The 26,882-nt window shown below is 45.9% G+C and overlaps 1 protein-coding gene across 10 annotated transcripts in view; it reads left to right on the forward strand.

Moving 5' to 3' along the window:
• The window catches only part of FN1 (fibronectin 1), a 361,029-nt gene that overhangs the window by 59,141 nt on the left and 275,006 nt on the right, over positions 1 to 26,882 (forward strand). For all 10 annotated transcript variants that reach the window (XM_033945948.1, XM_033945944.1, XM_033945938.1 and 7 more), the window contains exons 5-8: positions 2,798 to 2,935; positions 14,805 to 14,963; positions 17,354 to 17,533; positions 21,760 to 21,939. In XM_033945948.1, the coding sequence (XP_033801839.1) occupies positions 2,798 to 2,935; positions 14,805 to 14,963; positions 17,354 to 17,533; positions 21,760 to 21,939 (657 nt within the window). The remainder of the gene's footprint in view (positions 1 to 2,797; positions 2,936 to 14,804; positions 14,964 to 17,353; positions 17,534 to 21,759; positions 21,940 to 26,882) is intronic.

The following is a 26,882-nucleotide window of genomic DNA, read 5'->3' on the forward strand; positions in this document are numbered from 1 at the left end:
CCTGGGAGGGGAGGGAGAGAGAGAGAGAGCTAGCTTCGCGCGCATGCGCACTCCTACCTGCAATGCCCTACATCTCACGGAAAACGGACGCACGCAGATGGGAGTGTGCATGCGCGAGTAGCCTTTTATTATATTAGATTGATCTTCCTTGATTGATATCACCTTCTTGGTGCAGAGACTTGTTGAATGTTAGTGGCTTTTTAGATGTTTTGACGATTGATACAATCCCTCATATGTTGATGATGATAGGGGGGAAAGGGAGAGTAGGACCAGTGACATAGAAGAAGGATGATATCATATTTAATTTGGCTGAAGAGTACACAGGATGGTGGCAGAAGAAATGATAATAGCGGGAAGCCTGTGCTCTGAATTTTGAAGATTAGAATGAGAATTTTATAGGTAAATCTGTGCGAGAATGGCAACCAGTGTGCAGGTTTTAGCAGGAGAGCCACATGGTTGAATTTTCTTGAACCTGGAAGCATTTTGAATTGGTTGTTATACTGATGATGTCATTTGCCTCCATATGCTATTGAGGGGACATAGCCCACTAGTCTGAACTGGTCTAGCAGGACTAATGAAAATAAACTATTAGGTAAGAATAAATTTCATTATTTTCCCCTTGTTTTCTGTTTTCTGTAATTGGAGCTTGTCAGCCTTTATTAACCATTAAGTTGTTTTTAGTGAGTTGAAAAAATGCTGTACACTTTTAAATTCATTTTAATAACATTTTTAGTTAATCATGTTTTCCATTTCTTTCACATCCTTATCAGACCAGGATCTATATGAGCTCCTGGCTGGTGGAGCTGGCTTCAGTTTGAGCTAGGAGTGCTAAATTTTGCTTTGGAAGAAGCCAGCGCCGCTGGTCTAGGAGCACACATAGGTGCTAGACTAATCTGGTGGGACTAAAGGAAAGAAAATTAGCAGGTAAGACTTACCCCCTCCCCCCCTTTATAAAGCCATGTTAGGCTTTTTTTATCGCCGACCGTGGCAGTATTAGCTCCAACGCTCATAGGAATTCTTTGAGCGTCAGAGCTAATACCGCTGCGGCTGGTGATAAGAAAAGCCTAACATGGCTTCGTAAAAGGGAGGTCTAATTTCTCCTTAGTACTCATTCTCTTCATAAATGAACAGAAAGCTTCCTAGTGTTCCTTTTGTTTAAAATATTTAAATTACTTTTCCTATCAAAGAAAAAATTAAGGGGTAACATGCGGCAGGTCTTATTTCTAGTACTGCTCATCATTTATACTGCGCTACACATTAAATGCAAGTATTTTCTCTGTCCCTAGGGGGCTCACTATCTCGGGCAATAGTGGATTATGTAACTTGCCCAGGGGTCACAAGGAGCTGCAGTGGGAATTGAATTCTTCCTACTCAAATAAATTCTACTCTCTGGATATTTTGCAAACCAGCACTATCCAGATAATGTCACTGAATATCTGTTTGGATCACCTTTATACACTCTGGGTAGTGCTGAGGTAGAGTCTGGGCAAAGTTAGGAGTTACCTGATTAGCTGTGATTTTCAGTCCACTCACTAGGTAACTATCCAGGTAAAATTAAGACCGCAAAAAAGGCTGTTCTAACTTTATCTGGATAGTTTACTGGGTACCAGTGTGAAAGTTGCCAGTACCTGGATAACAGCCAGTGACTGCCCAGTAATTAGATAATCAGTTCTGCAGTCAGCATTTTAAAAACCTGTGCTGCAGCCTGCATTTCAAAAACATTTTGACTGCTGCGGCCTGAACGTTGACCTATTATATTATAGGGGACCATTTTGTGCACTTGTCAGGCGTTGAAGTACTGAGCGTGCTTGTGTCTCTGGCTGCACACTGTCAGCTAGAATTGCTAACATGTGCTACTGCATTAGCGTACATTGACATCATTAAAACACCGTATCAATAACTAGCTCCCATTACATAAAATGAGACTTCTGGTAAAATGAAATCAAAGAAGGACTGGAGGAACAACACAAATGTTCAATAAAAATATAATACTCTCCAGTGAGAACTAAATTGTATACACAGTCCACACATATTTTTTAGAAAATGAAGGGAAAAAAAAGTATCAGATGGCTCAAGGAACAATTCCAAGCGCACAAATGAAGTGAGCGCACAAATGAACCATCCATCATTGGTATAAAAAACCTTCATTAGTTATTGAATCATTCAAATAGTAAGATATACAAACAGCAGAAAGCTCTTATACTAAATGGGTTGCTTATCTGAACAATAGAACATTAGGATCCTGCGACAGTGGCCATTGTTTTGCAGCTGAAATCCCGCGGCTTTAGGGCAAAGGATCAATCAGTGCATAAAACGCTCATAGCTCGAATTTCTGGTAACATAACATAGGTTAACAGAGTTAAAGTGCTCTAATGTGGCAGTGCACATTAGGAATTTTCACTGTATCCTGCTTTTTTCTAAGCCGTGATAGAGGTTTCTACCACGACCCGGAGCGCTAAATGCTGCGACGCTGTTCCAACACTTATAGAAATAAGCATCAGAGCAACATTGGAGCATTTAGTACTTTGGCCTTGGTAGAAACTTCTACCATGGCTTAGTTAAAGCGAGGGTATATCATCTTCTTTCCTTTTTTATTACACAGCAGCTGATACATTTTTTTCAGCCATACCTGTTGCCCCTATCTTAAGAACATTGTTTTTTTAATGACCCTCTGCATTGAAACAATATACAGTTCATGCCTAGTCTTGCATGTTTGTGTTTCTGTAGCATATTGTTAAGTTATTTAATTTAGTGGTTAAATTACTAGTTAGATTTCACTTTTCTAAATTTCCTGTAGCGGAGAAATGCTATGACAACGCTGCTGGGACCTCATACGTTGTTGGCCAGACCTGGGAGAAGCCTTATCAAGGCTGGATGATGGTAGACTGTGCTTGCTTAGGAGAGGGCAGCGGACGAATCACATGTACTTCTAGAAGTAAGTTTCAGATCTGAATTTTATTTACAAAATTCTTTGTCACGCATATGATCTTCCAGTGTCCTCATCACTTCCTGAAAGACCCCCTTTTGAGGAGAAAAAAGCAGAGGGGTATGTGACTGTGATTTTCTAAGATATGTTTGACAATGTAATTAAACTCTGGAATTTGTTGCTGGAGAATGTGGTGAAATCAGTTAGCTTAGCAGGGTTTAAAAAAAGAGACATCCATAGCCATTGTTGAGATGGCTTGGGTAAAGTCCCTGCTTATTTCTAGGATAAGCAGCATAAAATCTGTTTCATTACTTGGGATCTGGCTAGGTACTTGGGACCTGGGTTGGCCACTGTTGGAAACAGGATACTGGGCTTAATGGACCTTCGGTCTATCCCAGTATGGCAATTCTTATGTTCATAGGTACTTCACCTGTGTTTGGCTGACTTATCCTGCTGCCTTTGCTACAGGTATGTAACTTTACTTTCTGAGTGAAGGTGCAGGAAAACAACTTTACTCTTTAGTGTTTTGTTATTTATCCCAGGACAAGCAGGCATGATATTCTCACATGTGGGTGACGTCATCTACGGAGCCCCGATGCGGACAGCATTTCAAGCAAGCTTGATTGAAGATTCAAGCTTGCTGGCTGCACCACGCATGTGTGCCTCTTACTCCACTAGAGGGCGCATCCCCTCCTCGTGGTCTTCAGTTCGATTTTTTTCGCTGTGCTAAGAAGACACGTTTTTCTTAGCGCTGCCCTAGTCCCTTCTTGCACCGCGATTTATTATTATTTTCTTTTGTTTTTTCGTCGTAAAAGTCGCTGTGCATAACAAAAAATTTATTTTTCCTGCTCAGAGCGCTTTTCGCGCCTTTTTCTCGCGATCCGGGGGCTCCCGGATCGCCGCGACCGCGAGGCCTGATTGGCCGCGGCCGCCTGGATGTCCTGGCCCATTACGGGCTTTAAAAAGTGCACCGGGTGCGAGCGTCTTTTATCTCTCACAGACCCGCATCGCTGGTGCATCCTTTGCCTGGGGGCCGACCATCCAACGGAAACTTGCCCCCGGTGTGCAACTTTTCAACAGCGGGCGCTCCGCCGCCGACGGGCCCGCATGGCAGAGCTATTTGCTACTGATCAACCCTCGGCCTCGAGATCGGCCCCGGCCTCGGCCCTGGCCCCGGCCTCGATCTCGGCCTCGAGTACATCGGCCCCGCCTCGGGACTCGACCTCGAAGACCTCGAGCTCTCATAAGTCCTCTGCCCCGGGTAAGTCCCCTCTTCCTTCCTCAGGTTCCACATCGTCAAAGAAGCCATCCTCGGGGACAACGGCCGGACAGAGTGGAAACTCCTTACCTACGGCCCTGGCGAAAACCCCGAAGACCTCGGGACGTGCCTCCACCCCTCGGGAATGCTCCGAAGCGAGATCGCCCCCGGTGGAGAGCACAGCGGCCTCGGACATGCCATCGATGCTGTCCGTGCCAGTATTCCAGGAACTGCTCCGAGCGATGATCACAAAGGAGCTATCCGTTGCCATGGCTCAACTTCAACCGGCCTCGGCCTCGACCTCGCATGCGCCGGACCAGCCTGAGCAACGCGCCGAGACCCCCCGAGGAAAACCGCGCCGTTCTCGTCGCCTCTCCTCCTCATCGGATTCCTCTCCGAGGCATTCGAAACGAAAATCGAGACCCCTCTCTAAGAAAGCCCGGAGTTCCCCTCCGACTCGAGGGCGTACCCCCTTGTCTCGATCGGGGGAGCCGCTAAGGGTCACCGAGCTGTCTCTCACCAACCACAGCTCCTATTGACTCCCCCTCGGTCCGGGGCTCCGGTCCGAGGCCCTAGGCTTTCGCCGAGGGAGTCCGGGGAGGGATCCCCGACTAGGCACCGGTCGGTACCCAGAATCCCGGCAGCGTCCCCGAGGGGCTCCTCGAGGCGACGCAGGTCCTCGACCCCGGAGCGCTTCCACAGCGCGTCTCCGGTATCGGACCGAGGGTCCGAGCGAGAGCCCCGCTATTCGAGGGAAGCTTCTCCTTCTTTCTCGGCCAAACGGAGGTCTCGGTCACCGTCCCCGCAAGGGGCCACGGGACCCCATAGACCATCCTTCACGAGGTTTGTCCAGGACATGGGACGCGCCCTTGACTTGGACTTACAATCTGACTCCAAGGAATACCTGGCGGAGCTGGATATGCCTTCCCCGCCCCGAGAGTCCCTCCGACTACCACTGAACCCGGTACTCGGGCAGACCCTTATCAGGAACCTCGAGACTCCCTACATGGTGACGGCGGTCCCATCTAAAATGGAGTCTAAGTACCGGACGGTACCTCACCCGGGGTTTGAGCAACCACAGCTGTCCCACCAATCCCTGCTGGTGGAATCATCTCTGAAAAAAGCTCACCCCTCAAGGGTGTCCGCGGCGGTCCCCCCTGGACGCGAAGGCCGGACACTGGACAAATTCGGACGCCGGTTGTATCAGAACTCTATGATGACCACCAGAGTCCTGAACTACACCTTCACTTTTTCCTCCTACCTGAAGCACCTCATTGGACGGCTTGTCTCTTTCTCGGAGAGCTTACCCACCCATCGCCAGACAGAGTTCAGCCTCCTCCTCGAGGATTTCTCCAACCTCAGACTGCACTTGTTCCACGCCGCTTACGACGGCTTCGAGCTATCTTCCAGGGTCGCAGCCTTCACAGTGGCCATGCGCCGGCTAGCATGGCTACGACTTGTCGATATGGACCCCAACCTGCAAGATCGACTAGCCAACCTCCCTTGCGTCGGGAAGGAACTTTTTGACGACACCATCGAGGCAGCTACAAAACGATTGTCAGAGCACGAACGTTCCTTCACGTCTCTGGTACGGCAAAAACCTAAACCACAGGCCTTTCGCCCTTTCCGGGGATTGCCTCGCCGCTACCCCCAGAAATCTACCCCGGCCTTTTCCAGACCGCCGCTGCGACGCCCCCAGGCTCACCCTATGGCTCCACCAAAGTCACAGCCCACGGCGTCAGCGAAGCCATCTCCGTCCTTTTGACGGAATGAGCGGACGGGGGCGGGCCCCCTCCGCAACTCCACCGGGCCTCCTCCCCATCGGGGGCCGCCTTCAAGCATACTACCCTCGCTGGAAAGCCATCACGTCGGACTCATGGGTCCTTGGCATGATCTCATCAGGGTACTCACTCAACTTTCGAAAGGTACCCCCCGACAGCCCACCGAGTGCGTGCCCTCCCAATCGAGCGCAGTTGCCCCTCCTCCTCTCCGAGGCACAGGACCTCCTCCACCTGCGGGCGGTGAAACCGGTCCCCCAAAATCAAAGGGGCCAAGGGTTTTACTCCCGTTACTTCCTGGTACCGAAGAAGACGGGAGACCTGCGCCCGATCCTAGACTTAAGGCGCCTGAACAAGTTCCTGGTACGGGAAAAGTTCCGGATGCTTTCACTTCCGATACTCTACCCCTTGATCAGCGAGGGCGATTGGCTCTGCTCCCTCGACCTGAAGGAGGCCTACACCCATGTTCCGGTGCACCCTGCTTGCCGCAAGTCCCTGCGTTTTCAGGTGGGAGACCTCCACCTGCAATATCGGGTCCTCCCCTTCGGCCTGTCCTCGTCCCCCCAAGTCTTCACGAAATGCCTCGTAGTGGTCGCGGCCGCCTTGCGCTCCCAAGGTCTGCAAGTATTCCCCTACCTGGACGATTGGTTGATCAAAGACTCAACCAGGGAGGGGGTTATCTCAGCGACCCAACAGACTATTACTTCTCTTCAGTGCCTGGGGTTCGAGATAAACTTCCCAAAATCCCAGCTATGCCCCTCTCAGTCCTTACAATTCATCGGGGCCGTGCTGGACACGGTCCGCCTTCGCTCCTTCCTCCCTCCTCAGCGTCGGGAGTCATTGGTAAACCTGAGCCGACAAGTCTCGAGATCGAACTCGGTCTCGGCACGACAAATGATGACGCTCCTCGGCCACATGGCCTCCACAGTCCACGTTACCCCGCTTGCTCGCCTTCATCTGCGGTTACCACAGTGGACTTTGGCATCACAATGGCGACAGGATCGGGACCCGATCACCCACCACGTGACAGTGATTCCTTCTTTGCAAAGATCGCTCCGTTGGTGGGCCGACTCTTCGAATCTTTCCAAGGGTTTGCTCTTTCTCGCCCCTCCACACCACAAGGTCCTAACCATGGACTCGTTGGAGTACGCTTGGGGGGCTCATGTGGACAGTCTCCGCACTCAAGGTCTATGGTCCGCAGAGGACCGTCGCTGCCACATCAACGTGTTGGAACTCCGGGCCATCTACCTCGCCGCGGTGGCCTTCCAGCACCTGCTCCACGACCGGTTGGTTCTCATCCGTACGGACAACCAGGTGGCGATGTACTACGTAAACAAGCAAGGAGGGACGGGGTCTTGGTCCCTCTGCCAAGAAGCTCTACGGCTCTGGGAGTGGGCGGTCTCCCAAAACATCTCCCTTCGAGCGATTTACATCCAAGGAGAACAAAACTGCCTGGCGGACAGGCTCAGCCGCCTCCTCCAGCCACACGAATGGTCCCTGCATGCCCAGGTGCTGCGACGGGTGTTCGACACGTGGGGGACCCCACAGATAGATCTGTTCGCCTTCCCCGACAATCAAAAACTGCCTCTCTTCTGCTCGAGGATATACTCCCCGGACCGTCTCGAGGCGGATGCTTTCCTCCTAAACTGGGAGGGGAAGTTTCTCTATGCGTTCTCGCCACTTCCTCTGATTCTGAGGACGCTGGCCCATCTGAAGTCGGTAAGGGCCACCCTGATCCTCTTCGCCCCTCGATGGCCTCGCCAGCCCTGGTTTTCCCTACTACTTCAACTCAGTGCCAAGGAACCTCTACTTCTGCCTGTCTTTCCCTCTCTGCTATCACAGAGTCGGGGCTCTCTGTTACATCCCAATCTTCAGTCTCTTCACCTAACTGCTTGGTTTCTTTCCCCCTGAATCCCTTCCCTGTATCTCAATCGGTCAGGGAAGTGTTGGAGGCTTCTCGGAAAGTCTCGACTAGACTCTGCTACTTTCAGAAGTGGACTAGATTCTCGACCTGGTGTTCATCTCACAGCCAGGACCCGGTGTCGGTCCCAGTGTCCTTAGTCCTAGAGTACTTGCTTCATTTATCTCAATCGGGCCTAAAGACCAATTCCATTCGAGTGCACCTTAGTGCGATTGCTGTCTTTCACCAGCCCCTGGAAGGAAAGGCTCTCTCACTCCATCCCCTGGTCTCTCGTTTCAATAAAGGTCTCTTGAATGTTCATCCACCACTCAAACCACCTCCAGTGGTTTGGGATCTCAATGTGGTTCTGGCTCAACTGATGAAACCCCTCTTTGAACCCATGGATAAATGTCACCTTAAATTTCTCACTTGGAAAGTGATCTTCCTACTCGCACTCACGTCTGCCCGAAGAGTTAGTGAGCTGCAGGCTCTGGTAGCGGACCCACCTTTCACTGTATTCCATCACAAGGTGATTCTCCGCACCCACCCGAATTCTTACCTAAGGTGGTGTCTGATTTTCATCTCAACCAGTCCATTGTTCTACCTGTGTTCTTCCCCAAGCACCACTCTCATCCTGGAGAAGTGGCGCTTCACACTCTCGACTGCAAGCGGGCATTGGCCTTCTACCTCCAACGCACCCAGTCTCATCGGACGGCCCCCCAATTGTTTTTGTCCTTCGACCCTAACAGGTTGGGGCGCCCAGTTTCCAAGCGCACCCTGTCCAACTGGTTGGCTGCTTGTATTTCTTTCTGCTACGCTCAGGCTGGTCTCGCGCTGCACGGTCGAGTTACGGACATAAGGTCTGAGCGATGGCAGCCTCGATAGCTTTCCTCAGGTCCACGCCCATCGAGGATATCTGCAAGGCTGCCACGTGGTCTTCGGTTCATACTTTCACCTCACACTACTGCCTGGACACACTGTCCAGAAGCGATGGCCGGTTTGGCCAATCGGTCTTACGTAATCTATTTGCTTGAATTGCCAACCTCCCGCCATCCCGTATCAGTTAGCTTGGAGGTCACCCACATGTGAGAATATCATGCCTGCTTGTCCTGGGATAAAGCACAGTTACTTACCGTAACAGGTGTTATCCAGGGACAGCAGGCATATATTCTCACAACCCGCCCACCTCCCCGAGGTTGGCTTCTTTGCTGGATATGTGAACTGGAGACCACAAGGAGGGGATGCGCCCTCTAGTGGAGCAGGAGGCACACATGCGTGGTGCAGCCAGCAAGCTTGAATCTTCAATCAAGCTTGTTTGAAATGCTGTCCGCATCGGGGCTCCGTAGATGACGTCACCCACATGTGAGAATATATGCCTGCTGTCCCTGGATAACACCTGTTACGGTAAGTAACTGTGCTATATAGTAAAATGATCTGAATAGTTCCAGAAAAAGGAGGACTGATTGAGACATCCAGCTTTTACTTCCATTGCTTTCATTGGAGCCCTGTGGTAACCCTAGAACTGGGAAACATCTATAAATCCCTAAATTGTTTCAGTCCAAGGACTGGATGTCCTGGAGGGATGAGTGTGGTTTGAGACTCATTTGGATCAAAGGCCTGGACTGTTTCCTTTGCAAAATTGCTATACTAATAGCTCAAAATAGGAGACTAGGGTACAATGGAGACTTGATAGCTAAGCATAAACACCCAGGCCCACATTGAAAAGCTTGTCCTGCAAGTAAGACTGGTTGTAACCAGTCTTACTTGCAAGATAGCTCAGCCTCCGATGCTCAGAAGGGTTCTCTGGGGGCTTCTATCAATCGCTGAAGCAGCCACCGCGAACCCTATGCAAATGCATTACAAGGAGCTCATTATTATTAAAATGAGCACTCCTTGTAATGCTCTGAAGGGAACACCCACCTCTTACTTGGCAAAATTTCCCAGCAGGTCTGATGTTGCCAGTAGCTGATTGTGCATGTGTTGTATCGCATCTATGGTCAGAATGCGAGACACACACACACAACACACGCACAACAGCTGCATCCATATTGCTTGTGAAAACAAAAAAAAATAAGTTTGCTTGTAGCTCCAGCAGATCAGGAACTGTACTGAGCCTGCGCAGAAGAGCTATGCCTACCGCTTAGAAACATAGAAACATAGAAATAGACGGCAGATAAGGGCCAAGGCCCATCAAGTCTGCCCACCCCAGTGATCCTCACTATCTATCTTTGCGGATAGATCCCACATGTCTATCCCATCTGGCCTTAAAATCCGCCACACTGGTGGCCTCAATAACCCGAAGTGGAAGACTATTCCAGCGATCAACCACCCTTTCAGTGAAGAAGAACTTCCTAGTGTCACTGTGCAGTTTCCCGCCCCTGATTTTCCACGAATGCCCCCTTGTTGCCGCGGGACCCTTGAAGAAGAAGATGTCTTCTTCCACCTTGATGCGGCCCGTGAGATATTTGAATGTCTCGATCATGTCTCCCCTCTCTCGACGCTCCTCGAGTGAGTAGAGCTGCAAATTCCCCAACCGCTCCTCGTACGGGAGCTCCCTGAGTCCCGAGACCATCCTGGTGGCCATTCTCTGGACCGACTCCAGTCTCAGCACATCCTTGCGGTAATGCGGCCTCCAGAATTGCACACAGTACTCCAGGTGCGGTCTCACCATGGATCTATATAGTGGCATAATGACTTCAGGTTTACGGCTGATGAAACTCCTGCGTATGCAACCTATGATTTGCCTTGCTTTGGATGAAGCTTGCTCCACTTGGTTTGCCGACTTCATGTCTTCCCTGACAATCACTCCCAAGTCTCTTTCTGCTACAGTTCTTGTCAGGATCTCGCCATTTAGGGTGTAGATCTTGCATGGATTCTGGCTTCCCAGGTGCATGACTTTGCATTTTTTGGCATTGAAACTGAGTTGCCAGGACCTAGACCAGTGCTCCAGCAGAAGTAAGTCATGCACCATATCGTCTGTCATTGCTTTTTTGTCTGTTGTGCTTTTGCTCACTACATTGCACAGTTTGGCATCATCGGCAAACAATGTTATTTTACCTCGAAGCCCTTCTGTCAGGTCTCTTATATAGATGTTGAACAAGATCGGGCCTAGGACGGAGCCCTGTGGCACTCCACTTATCACCTCCGACATCTCGGAGGGAGTGCCATTCACCATCACCCTCTGAAGCCTACCTCCAAGCCAGTTCCCAACCCATTTTGTTAAAGTGTCGCCCAAACCTAAAGAACTCATCTTGTTCAGCAACCTGCGGTGTGGCACGCTATCAAATGCTTTGCTGAAATCCAGATAGACGATGTCCAGGGACTCACCAACATCCAGCTTCCTCGTCACCCAGTCAAAGAAGCCGATCAGGTTGGATTGGCACGATCTCCCCTTAGTAAATCCATGTTGGCGGGGATCCCGCAGATTCTCCTCGTCCATGATCCTATCCATTTGGTGTTTGATTAGGGTTTCCATTAGTTTGCTCACTATTGAAGTGAGACTCACTGGTCTGTAGTTTGCCATATCCACCCTGGAGCCTTTCTTGTGTAGTGGAATGACGTTAGCCGTCTTCCAGTCCATCGGGACGTTACCTGTACTAAGGGAGAGATTAAAGAGCGCGGATAGTGGTTCCGCCAAGACATCTCCCAACTCCCTGAGTACCCTAGGGTGTAGGTTGTCAGGCCCCATTGCCTTGTTGACCTTGATTTTTGACAGCTCGCAGTAGACGCTGCTGGGTGTAAATTTGAAATTACTAAACGGGTCTACTGATTTAATCCTTGTATGTGGTTGAGGGCCGATTCCCGGCACCTCGCGGGTGAAGACTGAACAGAAGTATTCATTTAACAGTTGGGCCTTTTCCGAGTCCGTCTCCACATGGTCTCCGTCTGGTTTTCTGAGTCGTACTATCCCGCCTGAGTTCTTTTTCCTGTCACTAATATACCTGAAGAAGGATTTATCTCCCTTCTGGATATTCTTTGCTAGAGACTCCTCCATGCGGAATTTGGCCTCTCTAACTGCCGCTTTGACGGCTCTTGATTTGGTCAGATAATCTACTCTGGAGTCCTGTGTCCCTGATTGTTTGTAAGAGATGAATGCTTTTTTCTTCTCTTTGATGAGGTCTGAGATCTCCATAGAGAACCACTGTGGCTTGTTGTTCCTACTTCGTTTGCTTACTGATTTAACATAGCGGTTTGTTGCTTCCTGTATGGTGGTTTTCAAAGTTGACCACATTTCTTCCACGCTGTCGGTATCTGCTTGGGTTTGTAGCGCCTTGTGAACGAAGTCTCCCATGTCCTGGAAATTTGTGTCCTTGAACTTGAGAACCTTGGTCAATGTGGTAGATTTCGTGAAACCTTTCCTGAGATTGAACCAAATCATATTGTGGTCACTGGAGGCCAAAGTTTCACCCACCGAGACCTCTGTGATACTTTCTCCGTTGGTAAGTACCAGGTCCAAAATTGCCTGATCCCTTGTTGGCTCAATTACCAGTTGCCTGAGTCCTGCTCCATTCAAAGAGTTTAATAGCTTCCTGCTGCTGCCGGAAGCAGAGGAAAGCGTGACCCAATCCACATCGGGCATGTTGAAGTCACCTACCAATACTGTGTCCCCCCGCAAGGTGATATTCTCTATATCTCCGATTAATTCCAAATCTAGGTCTTCTTGATGTTTTGGGGGTCTGTATACCACGCCAAGATATAGGCATTTGTCCTTCCCTCTGGCCAAATTTACCCAAAGGGATTCCCCAGTGTACTGTACATCTGTGATTCTGGTGACCTTAATGTCATCTTTAGTATATAATGCTACCCCACCTCCCATTTTGCCCTCCCTGTCCCGACGAAGCAAGTTGTAACCTGGTATGACCATGTCCCACACGTGGGAGTCTGTGAGCCAGGTCTCAGATATCGCCACCACATCCAGGTCGGCATTCCTCATTTCTATCTCCAAATCTAGGATCTTGTTTCCCAGACTGTGGGCGTTGACGTACATAGCCCTCCATGTTGTGTGCTTGTTGTATCTCAGTGGGGACAATCCCTCTATATCAACTAGACCACCATTAGTATTTTTCGCTTGTCTCTTACACTCCCTAGACCCAGAGCTACAGCTTGTACCTATCCCGGACTCCCCATAACTGCAGTGCGCTCCTATCAGAGACTTGGTAATGTGTGTACCCTGTGGGGGTATTCCCGTTTGGGCTACTTGAGCTCCTTTAGTGCAATTTGCAGCGTGTGCACTCTCGCTGGTCCCAGAATTACAGTGTGTACTCCCTCTAGACCTAGAATTGCTACGTGTACTCCCCTTAGACCCAGAATTGTAATGTGACCCAATGCAGTGTTTACTTAGTTCAGTTCCAAAATAGTATTGGTAGCCCGTACCCTCCCCCAACTCACCTAGTTTAAAGCCCGTACCCTCCCCCAACTTACCTAGTTTAAAGCCCTGTGTAGTAGGCGGGCTAGACGGTGTCCAAGGACGTTCTTCCCCCTCTTGGTCAGGTGTAACCCGTCTGGTCCAAGCAGTCCCTGCAGTGCCTCTCCGTGGTGCAGGAACCCAAAGTTCATCTCCCTGCACCATTCCTGCAGCCAGTCGTTCACCCTCCGGACACAATCCTCCCTGGCACTGCCCTTGCCCCTCACTGGGAGGATCGAGGAGAAGACCACCTGCGCATCCATCCTCCTCAGCTTCTCTCCTAGGGCTCTGAAGTCTTCGGGTATGCTTTCTAGGGTGCCCCTGGCAGTGTCGTTGGTTCCGACATGGATGAGAATCATAGGGAAGTGATCTTGGGGCTTGATGAGTCTGCCAAGGCTAGCAGTTACATCCCGGATCTTGGCCCCCGGCAAGCAGCAGACCTCTCTTGACTGCAGATCTGGTCTACAAATCGGTCCCTCGGTGCCCCTTAGCAGTGAATCCCCGATGACCACAACTCTGCGCTTCCTAGGGGTGGGCCGACCTGTGGACTCTGGAATCGGAACCGTCTGTTCAACCACTTCTTGTACCTCGTTGTCAGGACCTTCCTGTAGCAGCTGGTATCTGTTCTTAAGGGGGATATGTTCTTCTGTACAGATACCAAGCACAATTCCTCCCCCCGATCTCCGGGATACTTAGCACAAATAACATGCATCTGATCATGCCCTGGAAAATTAAAATCACTCCCAACCCGGAATTTTTTTTTAACCAGGTTGCTGGAGCTTTGTGCATCCTGCCCCCTATTAGAAATGGCAGGGCAGATAAGTGGGGTAAATATTTAGCCAACAGTGGTCAGTGTTTTGGGGTTTTTTTGGCAGGTAGCAGCATTATATTTGGATATTCAGTGTGCAGGTAGCTATCACATATCCAGTTAAGTGCAATATTTGGCACTTAACCACATACTGTAAGTTAAACCAGACAGATAGAACTGTTTTTTATGCAGTCTTATGGCTCAGTTAACTTACATGGTTTCTCCTTTACAGAATAGAGGAAGCAGTGATAGTGGAGGATCGGGGGTAGAGAAAATGGAGAAGTTGTTTGGAGAAGAGATAAAGAAAGACAAATCAAGGGGCATATAAAGACTTCCTTATGTAATTGTGGGCTCCTTTTACAAAGCATGGCACCCAAGGATATAAGATGTACCGAGTACCATTTCATGAAGCACCAATTTGGCTCTTTTTCAAGAGCTATAACTGAAAATATACCATTACAAGACGTTCTTCAACGGTGGCAAATTTTTAGATGTTCAGAGTTAGATGGCACAGTGGCTCCCAAATTATCCTCAGAGCCACAATATGTGTTCATCAGATATATTTGTATTCATTTTGTCTAAAAGCCTGGCTAACTTGCATATTTTTAGCTGTTTTGAAAAGCCACCCTATTTAAGAAAGGTCTGACTGGTAACCACTGGGATAAAGAATGCCTAGCTAGAGATCAGCCGCTCTGCTTCTAAGAGACTAATACCTGTTTGTTTTCTGCAGATAGGTGTAACGATCAGGATACAAAAACTTCCTACAGAATTGGAGATACCTGGAGCAAGACTGATACCCAAGGGAACCTGTTACAGTGCATTTGTACTGGAAATGGCAGAGGAGAATGGAAGTGCGAAAGACATACATCTGTACAGGCTGTTGCCTCTGGTAAGTTCTCATCACTTGGTGATACATTTTCAAACATTTAGGGTGCTATTTACTAGATAATACATGGTAATGATGTCGGCACTCAATAACCATTAGTAAATGGGCATACCTTGTTGGGAGATATGGCTTGTTGAATATCCCTTGTTGGGAGAATGGCTTGTTGAATCTGGATTAGTCTGGGAGAACTAATAAAGAAAATTAGTAGGTAAGAATCTAATATTCCTTCCTGAAAATATAACTTATAAACTTATGCACCTAACAAAATACAATTGGACTACGGCATTTGTTGCTGAGGGTTGTGATTATTAGGCAGGCTTGGAGAAAGCAAGCTCTTACTTTTGGGAGTGAGCCAAAGGGAATGGCTATTGGGATCTGTTTGGTTCATCTTCCAAACAATCTGGATTGGCCACTGACAGAGGCACGATGCTGGACTTAATGGTTTGACTTAGTATAGCAATTGCTCTGTTCTAGGCTCTTTGACTCACTCTCGCTTTGCAAAAGATTAATTGATTTAGTTCTACAACATTTCATTCCATCTTTTTGTGACATCAGAAATTTTCCAGTAACTCTAAAGGAAATGTTTTTCTTTGGGTTTTCATTATTGCCTTTGGATAGGCGGTATCATAATTTAGCATGACATTCTTGCAAGAAACTATTTTTTTTTGTTGCTGTTAACCAATACAACTTGAAGTTTGACTGAGCTACTAATTTTACATTTTAACACTGAGACAGTTAATTAGTTAAGTAGAAAACAGAAATTTACCTAGGGCAGCACACTGAAATTCAGTCAGATCATGCAGACATTGTCTGAGTGCAGTTGCTCATTTTGCTATCATATTATCACTAGCATTATGAATATTTGTAGGCTCACAAGGGCAGTTGCCTAATCCTTTGAGGTAGTTAGGGCCTGATTCTGGAAATAGGCGCCTACCGCATGTCAATCACTGGTAGGCGCCTTGTCCAGAATCACGACTATTTTTTGTATAGATGCCTTAAATGTAGGCCAGCGTTTTACAGGCCTATATTTAAGGAATCTGACTCGCACCTATGAAAGTGCTTAGGCACACCTATGGACACCTAAGGCCACTTCCAATGTAACGATACACCCAAACAGGAGATTCCACCTCCTCAAGGTAGAGCAAAGAAAAAAAAAGGAAACCTGTGGAGTGAATATAAAGATTGAGCACCACAGGCCTCTTTTGTTTTTCTTTTCACTTCCAATGTAAGCCACACCTACACTGGCTTAGGCGTCTGTAGGCATACCTAGATGCCTCTGTATTCATGTGAACATGTAGTAGGCGTCGTTCGCTTCATCAATTTCTTTTTTTAATGTAAATCATATTTTATTGACGTACAATCAGCAAATACACAACATCAAACAGGAGTACAAAAAAGGCGAGAACACCAAAAGTACAACAAGATCAATTTTCAAATAAACCCAAGGACAAACCCCCGCCCACTCACAAATGTAACCACACCCTCCCCCCCAAAGGAGCCCCCGAATCATTACCCATACCCCCCCAAACTAGCAGAGAAAACAGAGAGACTGCTGAACAGACTGTGTTCTTATGCCGCCCAGCCAGCACCAAACCGATCACCCACACCCCAACCAATTTTTTATTTTTTTTTAAACATGCATCCCGATTGGTCTGTTAGATGGTGGTAGGACGCCTACCGTGCCTACAATCGGGGCACAGTTTTGAGAATCAGGTCCTTAGTGCATTTCTATTCATGCCTCCATTCCACTAGTGTCTGAGAACTGCGGAGGGGGATGTGGAAACGAAGCACAAACTGAATGGAAAATTAAAGTTGAAGGAGGGTTAAAATGAGGACACCCATGAGCTGCTGGCTACTGGATTATAATCACTACTAACCTGTATTCATGCTGGGGTCAATATTCAAAGTGATTTAACCATCCAGAAATGGCTCCTGACCGGGTCAGTCGTTTGTGTGGAACTATCGGCTGATATTCAGTGGCACTTTAACCAGTTAGTGCTGGTGACTATCAACACTAACTGCTAAATTCAAAGTCAGTTATTTTGTGGGCGATCCAAGAGCTGTCAGAACTTAATGCAGTTAAATGCTGATATTCAGCACATAACTGCCTAAGTTTAGCAGTTAAACTGGACTGCATAAAAGTCTGTCCTAGCTATATGTGGTGTCGCTTATGCGGTTAAGTGCTGAATATTACACTTAACCACATAAGAGATAACCAGCCGCATAAACTCGAATAGTCAATGCTGCTGCCTGGACATGGCCCAGCATTGACTATCCAGGAATAATGCCACCGCTGGCAAAAAAAAAAAAAATAATAATTCTTATTACTGATGACTGATGACTGTTTTCCTTTTCATCTATAATCTAACTCCCTTTTTTTTCCTCTTGTATAGGATCCAGTACCTTCACCAATGTTCGTACTGCAGTGTATCAACCCCAGCCTGAGCCTTATGGCCACTGTGTAGCAGAGAGTGGTGTGGTGTACTCTTTGGGAATGAAGTGGTTGAAGACCCAAGGCAACAATCAGATGCTCTGTACCTGTCTTGGAAATGGAATCAGCTGCGAAGAAACAAGTAAGACATCTTTAGTGTCAGAACGGATAAAGAACCTTCATAACAATCATACTGACCTTTCAACCCCCTTGCTAGTATTGAAACCTCTTAGGGAAAGTAGTAGGAGTTACTGAAGATGTTTGCTTCAACTCCAAAATAATATTTTCATAGGGAGGATGAAGGGGCAGAAGCACAGCCAGGTTTTGTAGGGTTAGACGCCCAGATTTAACCAGACGTGTCTTCTTTTCAGAGGACTATCCAGGGTCCAGACGGCTTTTCAAAACCCGGCTCTTTGTCTGAGTTTTGAAAAGCTTTGAGCTTGGGGGCCACGTTTGGATGGGCATCTGCGCATATGCGGATGCAATGCAGTGATGTCATTAGAGCAAAAATATTAACCCTGGAGAATCCACAGCGAAGAGAAGTCCATGAGAAACCCAAAAAACGCTGGAGATGATGATGCTCCTGATTTGGACTTTATTAAAAATCAGCATAGCAATTCACATAATATCCTTAAGGACCTACCGTGTTTCTCCGAAAATAAGACCTACCCCCAAAATAAGCCCTAGCATGATTTTCAGGGTAGGTCTTACCCCCCAAAATAAGCCCTAGTCGTAGGCAGCTGTGCTTCCTCTCACCCCTGCCGTGCAGCAGAACTGCCGCTGACCCTCCATCCTTCCCTCCCAACCGATCCCCGCCGACCGCGACCATAAATACCTTGTTGCAGAGGAACGTCGGGCCAGCAGCACTCACAGGCTGCATCGCGGATTCTCGCTGGGGCCATCTGTGCACTGATGACATCATCAGTACACAGAAGACCCCAGCGAGAAGGCCGCAAAACAGACAGATTCATAATAAAACAATACAGTGTTCCCCCGGTGGTTCGCGGTCAGCGGTTCGTGGTCCCGGTCATTCGCGGTATTTTCTGACCGCAAACCGCCGACAAGGAGAGGGCAGGGGAAGAGGTAGGAGAGAGCAGCCAGAGCGCCGCGATGCAGGAAATCACTCGCGGTACGCTCCGACCGCCTCTTCTTGCAATAAGTCGGGCCTTATCCAATCAGGAGCTGCGTTTCAAAGCAGCTCCTGATTGGTAAGGCCCGACTTTAGTGCAGGAAGAGGCGGTCAGAGCATACAGCGAGTGATTTGCTTCACTCACCGGTGCTCCGGCTGCTCTCTCCTGCCTCTCCCGCTTCCCTCTCCAGTCTCCCCCACAAAAAAACGTATTCGCGGTTTTTCAAGATTCGCGGGGGTTCCTGGAACGGAACCCTCGCGAATTTCGGGGGAGTACTGTACAGAGAAAATCCCTGTGTGAAACTATAAAGTGCCAACAGCAGTTCCACCCAACTACACCACTGGGGTGGAGGGAAATGAGAAGGATGGAGATAGATACTGATGGGTGGTGGGTACAGAATGTACAGGAAGAGGCGGTTGGAGCGTACCGCGAGTGATTTCCTGTACTCACAGCGCTCCAGCTGCTCTCCTGCTGCCCTCTCCTGCTATCCTCTTAAGGCTCCCCCATGAAAAAACGTATTCGCGGTTTTTCAAGATACGCAAGGGTTCCTGGAACGGAACCCCCGCAAATCTCGGGGGAGTACCGTACAGTAAAAGGCAAGTGTATTATAATACAATAAAAATAATAATGATGATGTAGTGGTAATCATGAATACTGGAAATCAAAATCCTATGAACAGACCATAAGAACATAAGAATTGCCGCTGCTGGGTCAGACCGATGGTCCACTGTGCCCAGCAGTCCGCTCACGCGGCAGCCCTCTGGTCAAGACCAATGCTTTATGATACAATAAAATGACAAATAAATAATCATACAATAAAAATGGGACATGAAAATGTGAACCAAATTGTTTAAAACAAACTGGCATACTGACTTTAGAAGATCATGAGGCTTGTCATGTGTATAAATTCTGACCAATGTAACTTGAAAATGACAAATTAAACCAATTAGACTTAAAATTAATGATTACATTTGTAAGGAACATTAAAATGAATAATGTAACTTGGGAATGATGTGAATGTGAGACAGATAACGGTTTAGAACATTTTAGGTTTATGAAAACATATGGCAGATGATAAATAAAAACATTTTAGGTTTAAAATGAGTGATAGCATATGGAAAATATGAAATACATTGAAAATGATAATGCAATATAGAGCACATGCATGAAAAGTACTGGCATACTTCCTATCCAAGATCATAATTCTTGCCCTATAGATTAATTTAAACCAATGACGCTTGAAAAAAGGCTATATTGTAGAATGTTATCGCATTGCATTTATGCATGTACAGATGCCCTCCTGACACGGCTCCAACCTCGAGGAGAAGAAGTTTGGGGAAGGCTGGGTAGAACAGGGCGCGACTTGGGTGGGACTGAGTGGAATTGGGTGGGCCTGGGAATAGGGCCACAGGTCTTGATTTTAAAGGCCTAAAATCTGGTAACCCTAAGGTTTTGATATCAGGGGGGAGCAGATCTTTTGTAAAATAGTCCCCAGTATGAGTCTGATGGACTGAGATGCATAAGTACCGTTTCATCCAAAATCCAGTTGGGGGAGCATCCCTCTTTGTGCCTCACCTAGCTACGCCTCTTTGAAGGGGTGAGCTTACTGAAATGAGGCCTACAAGTTATAAGTCTTCCTTTTTCCTTTATGAAGCAGGATGTTTTTTAAACATTACAAGGAATCAAAATTTTTATTTAAAAATAAAATCTTAATGAGTTCACTATGTGCGCTTCATGAAAGGCTTTTTGACTATATCCCACTTATAGAATCAGCAAAACAACAAAAGATTGTGGAACAGAAGATTGGATGTACCAGTTGATAGTTTAATAAGCATCTAAATAACTTAAAATCAATAATCTTAAAAACAATACTCAAAGGGTTTATACAGTCACAAATGACCCATAGCATAAAAATCAAATAACGTATAAAATAAAAATGACCCAACACAGGCCATGTTTCAGCAAAATAAAATGTCTTCCTCAGAGGTCTTCTAGGGTCCTTGGCTTAAATATAAAAACATGAATGACCGCCTGCTAATATTATTACTGTTTATTGCTCTTAAGCTTATCCTTCAAAATTGGAAAGACTCCTCGAAATTACATGTATCTCACTGGTGGAACTCTGTTTGCTTGCATGTTCAATTTGAACGCCACATTGCTGAACGTCATAACTTGCTATCCTCCTATAACAAAATTTGGTCCTTACTACTTGATTACTGTAAAACTGACCTTTCCTTTCATTCATTCATTTATCCTCATATTTATTTACGTATTACGCACTCTGACTCCCCTCTTTCGATATCTGGAATTTATATTGTTATTCATATATTGCTCTTCTCTTATTATCTTATACAATTAAGACACCTTCTCAACCTATCGTGTTTTCTGGAACTTTTGTCCTACTTGTTATGCATATGTATATTATACTATTCTCCGCAATTTGATATACTTGGCATGTGTTAATACTTGTTATCATGTGCTTCCCCTTTGGGAGCACTCCCACTGTTGGTATTATGTTTTCTCTTATAAAATCAATAAAATTCTTTGAACAATAAAACATAAAAGTCACAAAATATCCAGGTAGTGACACCAGCCTACATTGGAGTCATGTGAGCTGTGCTGTTTGTTTGTAGCTTCTTATAGTAACTACATTCACAATCTTTTTGTTGGTTTGCTCCATCATTTCCTTTGTGGAATCTTTTGGTGCTATTTGGATTTTGTTGTTTTGACTTATAGAATCAGCCCCTAACTGGGTAACACAGGGTTAATGTAAGAGTACTCCTAAAAAAAAAAAGGGAATGAGTGCTCCTCCATTAACTCTATGCAGGTACTGCATTCTAATGATGATTTTAGTGCAGGAACGTCAACAAAATATATTTACCCTCTCCCCTCAATAGTGCAGTATTAAATCTGGGCTTAATGTGTGGCAAAATCCTACATTACCATGCATTAGGCCCAGATTCTAGCACTTTTTAGTAAAAAGGTCCCTAAAAATGTCTCTTGGGATTTTGTTAATAAAAGAACCATATTGAAACCAAAAGGAGTAATAGTAAAAGAAATCAGTATTAATCATTTTTACAAGCAGGGTCTGAATACTTTTTAATACATAATAAAAAAAATAATAAATTGGCCAGCTAATTATTATGCTCTTCTATGTGGACCTAAAGTAAAATGTTAATGACAAATGACAGTAAATTAAAACAGTTTGAACTATAATGCAATTTTTGTATGCTTTAAGCTGAGACCCAGACATACGGTGGAAATTCTAATGGAGAGTCCTGTGTCTTGCCTTTTACAAACGGTGACAAGACTTTCTACTCCTGTACCACGGAAGGACATCAAGATGGGAAACTGTGGTGTAGTACAACCTCTAACTATGAACAGGATCAGAAGTATTCTTTCTGTACAGAACAAAATGGTAAGCAGCTCTCCCAGACACAGAAATTCAAGAAATGCTACATATATTAAAATGAAAGTTCACTGATCACTAACCCCCAAATTCAGTATAGAGCACCACAGGATGCATGCACAAATTGGTGCATACAGCCAATTTACACACACAATTTAATTGTTGAACAAGCCATTTGGCACTGATAATTGGCAATTAACTCCACATAATTGGCACTAATTAGAAGTTAAGTACACAACTTGGTAGGTGCATTTAGTGGCATAGCCTGGGGTAGTGGCACCTCCCCGTGCCCTCCTTTACACCCCCCTGCTGTTTCCACGCACCCATGCCACACTCGCATCCTCCCTTACCACCCCCATACCTCTTTAAATCTACGACAGCGCGGGCAGCTTCTCCGGCCTTCTGCTTGCGCTGGCGTTCCCTCTGATATCACTTCCTGGTCCTGCAACCTGAAAGTGATTTCAGAGAGAGCCAGGCCTGCACGAGCAGCAGGCTAGATTAGTTGCTCACGCTGGCAAAGATTTTAGAGGTACAGGGGGGCGAGGAAGGGAGGATGTGTGCATGGCGTGGGGTGCGGAGAGGTGCCGGTGACCCTACTGAAATAGCACTCGGGGTGGTCCTTCCTCCCTCCCCCACCCCTGCTCCTCCATTACTACACCACTGGGTGCATTCTATAAAGTGGTGCATGTCAGTTTCAGTGTTCAAATCTCAAAAGGGGCATGGCCAGGGGAGGAGAATGGGCGGATCATGGGCATTCCTAAAAAGTTAAGTTCACTGTTATAGACTATGCTTTATCCATGCACAACTTATTCCCTCCTTCCCCTTTTTACTAATTTGCGGTAGAGGTTTCTACCATGGCCCAGAGCTCAGACGCTGCTTCAGTGCTCATAGAATTCCTATGAGTGTTGGAGCATTTAGGGCCCAGGGCTGCAGTAGAAACTTGTACTGCAGTTTAGTAAAAGGGGGAAGGGGGTGGGGGTTAGGCTCAGATATTTAGGCCTGGTTTTTCTTGGCCTATACATGTATACCTAAATGTTAGTGATTCGTATGGCCACTAAGTATATATGGAATATACCTTTAACAGAATCACACTAAGCGCTGTTATGATCAGTGCTGATTTTTTTACATGCCATATATAGAATCGTGCCCATAGAGGGCAATTCTGTAAGGAAGAAACCAAGAGTGCATATATGACACTGGCATATATGGCACTGGCATATATGTGTGCACATGTACCTGTTAGTGCCTATAATCTGAATATGCGCCATTCTGTAACATGGTGTCTAAATGTGATTGGACTCGGAAGGTACGCTTATGTGTTGGTGGACTCTGGGCAGGAAACAGAGTTGCTGGATACTGTAGCAATCTAGCAATCTAGGTGCAAGCATTGACACCAGCTGTATTGCTAGTGTAAGTGCTGAAACCTAAAATATACCATATTTTTCGCTCTATAAGACACACTGGACCATAAGGAGGAAAACCCAGGGAAAAAAATTCCCACCACCCTGCCCTGTATCCCCTCTGGCCAGAACAGGGTCTTATAGAGCGAAAAATCAGTAGGCATTGTAGATACCCCCCCCCCCCCCCACACACACACACAGGCAGCACTGGCATCCCCCTCTGTAGAAAGCACAGGCAATCCCCGTAGGCAGCAGAGGCACCCCCCCATAGGCAGCAGAGTCACCCCGCCCTAGGCAGCAGAGGCACAACCTGTAGGCAGCAGAGGCACAACCCCCCCAATAGGCAGCAGAGGCAAACCTTCCCCCAGTAGGCAGCAGAGGCACACACCCTCCATAGGCAGCACAGGCACAAACCCCCTCCTCCTGGTACCTATTTTTAAAGTCCCCTTTCTGCGCTCCTGCCTGTCTCCCTTGCCGGACGGCTCATCTTCGGCTCGGGGCCAGGCAGAGTGGCGCAGAAGGCAGGTGCGTGCTGTTCGCGTTCCTGCCTGGTCTGGCGCCGCTCTGCCTGGCCCCGAACCGAAGAAGAGCCATCTGGCAAGGGAGAGAGGCAGGAGCGCGGACAGGGGACTTAAAAAAAAGGTACCAGGAGGGGTGCCTTGGCTGCCTATGGGGGGGATATTTGCTCCATAAGATGCACCCATATTTTGGAAAAAGTGTGTCTTATGGAGCAAAAAATACGGTAATTGCATTTGTCCTTTTACGCTAGTATTCTACTCCAAACATGTACCTTAAAATACATAATCATCCCTTTATAAAAACAAGTAAGAAGTTTTTATCTTTAAATTACTCTAGGACAGTGTTTTTCAATGCAAGATCTGAGGGCCAATGGTGATCCCTGGAGACCTCTGGGATGACTCTCATCATCATTTTGGCATTCTTCTACTATGCTATACCTATCTACATAAGTTCACAATAAAAAGAAGGAAGTGAAAGCAAAGAAGAGCCAAGGCATTTCTCAATAGACAGAGAATATATTTGGAAGTGCCCACTTCCTTGTAGATGCACACAATAAAAATTTTGAAGGAGGGCTGCTTGAATGTCGACATACACTGGTTAGCAATGTTGTGGCCTTACATAAGAAGATATTTGGTTGCTATCCTTCAGCTCATTTGGAGCCACACTGGCCCTGACTTAAAAATTAGTGGAGACCATTGTTCTAGGGGATAATTTATAAGTGACTTGAGCATGTAGAGCTGCTTTTTATAAACTGATGGGCTGATGCTCAGCACTTCGGTGCTAAAGTGAACAATACTAGGAATAACGCAGGAAAAGCGCAGAAAAATAGCTCTCCAATGCTCAATACTAATTGCATGCAAATAATATGCACTCTGTGAGACCGAAAGTAAGGAGGAAGAACATGCCTGACACATGAGTTTCACAGTAAGTGCGGTTCTTGTGTGCGTGCAACAGGCAAACCCAGACATGAAGTATACATGGGCACCATTCCTCTGTGCCTTTAAATATAAGGCTTTCAAATTTTTCTCATTGAAGGCTTATATTTAAGCGCTGCAAACAGGCACCAACATGTGCTTTCATTTTTGGCTTTGTTCAGACTCGCACACATGTGTTTCTCGCTCCCAGTGCTTGGGGGCTTCCTTCCAGTTCCAAATTCAATCAAAACCAGCAGATTTTAAGGAGCAAACCATGGGAAATCGTCTGTTCAATCACCCTAACACCAATTCTGAGCTGGTGTTAGGTTTTGTGGCAGATTTAAGGGCGGTTGTGTTTTGTGCACTGTTCTCTGAGCATTGGGGAAAGAATAGGAAAAGACCTCCTTAACATTTATTTATGTAAAAATTTATAACCCAACAATTCTATGCAGATAACATCAAAACACATATAATAAAATTGGGACAAAATCATACACATACCACCGAAAGATAAAACATAATCCAAACTAGAAAAAACACAAGAAAAGTAACAACAATCTTAATTCTAATTACAATAAAAAATCATTAAAACAAGAACCAACAAAACTATAACTTACTACATCACACTAAAAACCCCCAAAAGCAGCTATTCCACCAATACTGACATATAAATACCAGCATACACTAATTCATGCTGCAAAAGTGTGTGCAAACAGTACAGTTTTAAACTCCTTCCTAAACTGTAACACATTGGAAACCTGCCTTAAGTACAAGGGTAACTTATTCCAACAAAAAGGGCCTTGTACTGATAACATAGCATTACAATGGACAAATAACCTCACTATGATTTCTGCTATTCTTTGGCACACACATTGTTTTCCACGCTAGAGCTCTTTGAACATTCTGCACAGCTCTAGAGCCGGCCTTAGGATCTAAACATTGACACATCAAGGAGGCACTTACACAGTTCCTTTGGGGTGTATATGCATAAAAGTGCACATACAGAAAAAATATTTTTAAGGGAACAGATAAATGCATATAAGTTTAGCTTTTAATAACATGTGTGTGTTTGCTCAAACTGACTTGTATAAAAAAATAGTTGAAGGACAGTTTTTATTCCTCCCTTGCTTTTCAAGTCCTTGAATATTAGACTTTGGGCCTGATCCTATAAATGGCACATAAATTGGTATGCACCTAGGAAAAGGTGCCTACTGCATGTCAAACAAATTTGGGCACCATTTGTAGAATCACATCCACTGGCACCTACAACTTAGGCATTGGTATATTAGGCCAGAGTTTTCCTGGCTTAAAATACCAGTGCCTAACATAGGCGCCTACCGATGCCTAATGCTTTCCATACCCAAACTCCGTCCCTAACCACATCTACCTTTCATGTAGGCACTGGTAGATGCCTTGCTAATTTCCACATGGAACTTAAATTAAACATTTTAAAAGTTTTTATTGGCTTTTAATGGTGTTTTCAATTATCATGAAGAAGAAACCAAGTGGGGAGCGCAACAGTACACATCAACCTTGAAGACAACAAGTTTTATTAATATAAACTCATAAAATACATACATATCAACACATAAATATAAAGTCCTTTGTTTTGGTGACCTGACACAGTCCGTGCTTCGGCCTGCAAAAGGAAGCCTGGCTCAGAGGAGTAGTGGCCAGTTTGAAAAAATGCACATAGCATAAATGTAAAAGAAACAATATCTAAAGATCACTAAAATGCAAATCGCAAGACAGCAAAAATCAACAACAAATAAACAAACCAATGTATACTTAAAATAACTAAAATATATACTAAAAATAACTAAAATACACATCATAAAAAGGCATGAAAATCATAATATAAAGGTAATCACCAAATCAACATAAATACAAATCATAAAATAAAAATAAAAGCAATTGCAAACAATAAAGTACAAATATCTATACTTATTGTTTGCAATTGCTTTTATTTTTGTTCCAAAGATGACTATCTTTACATTTATGCTGTTTTATGATTTGTATTTATATTGATTTGGTGATTACCTTTATATTACGATTTTCATGCTTTTTTATGATGTGTATTTTAGTTATTTTAAATATACATTGGTTTGTTTATTTGTAG

Source organism: Geotrypetes seraphini, chromosome 5 (assembly GCF_902459505.1).
Source record: "Geotrypetes seraphini chromosome 5, aGeoSer1.1, whole genome shotgun sequence".
NCBI classification, from domain to species: Eukaryota; Metazoa; Chordata; class Amphibia; order Gymnophiona; family Dermophiidae; genus Geotrypetes; species Geotrypetes seraphini.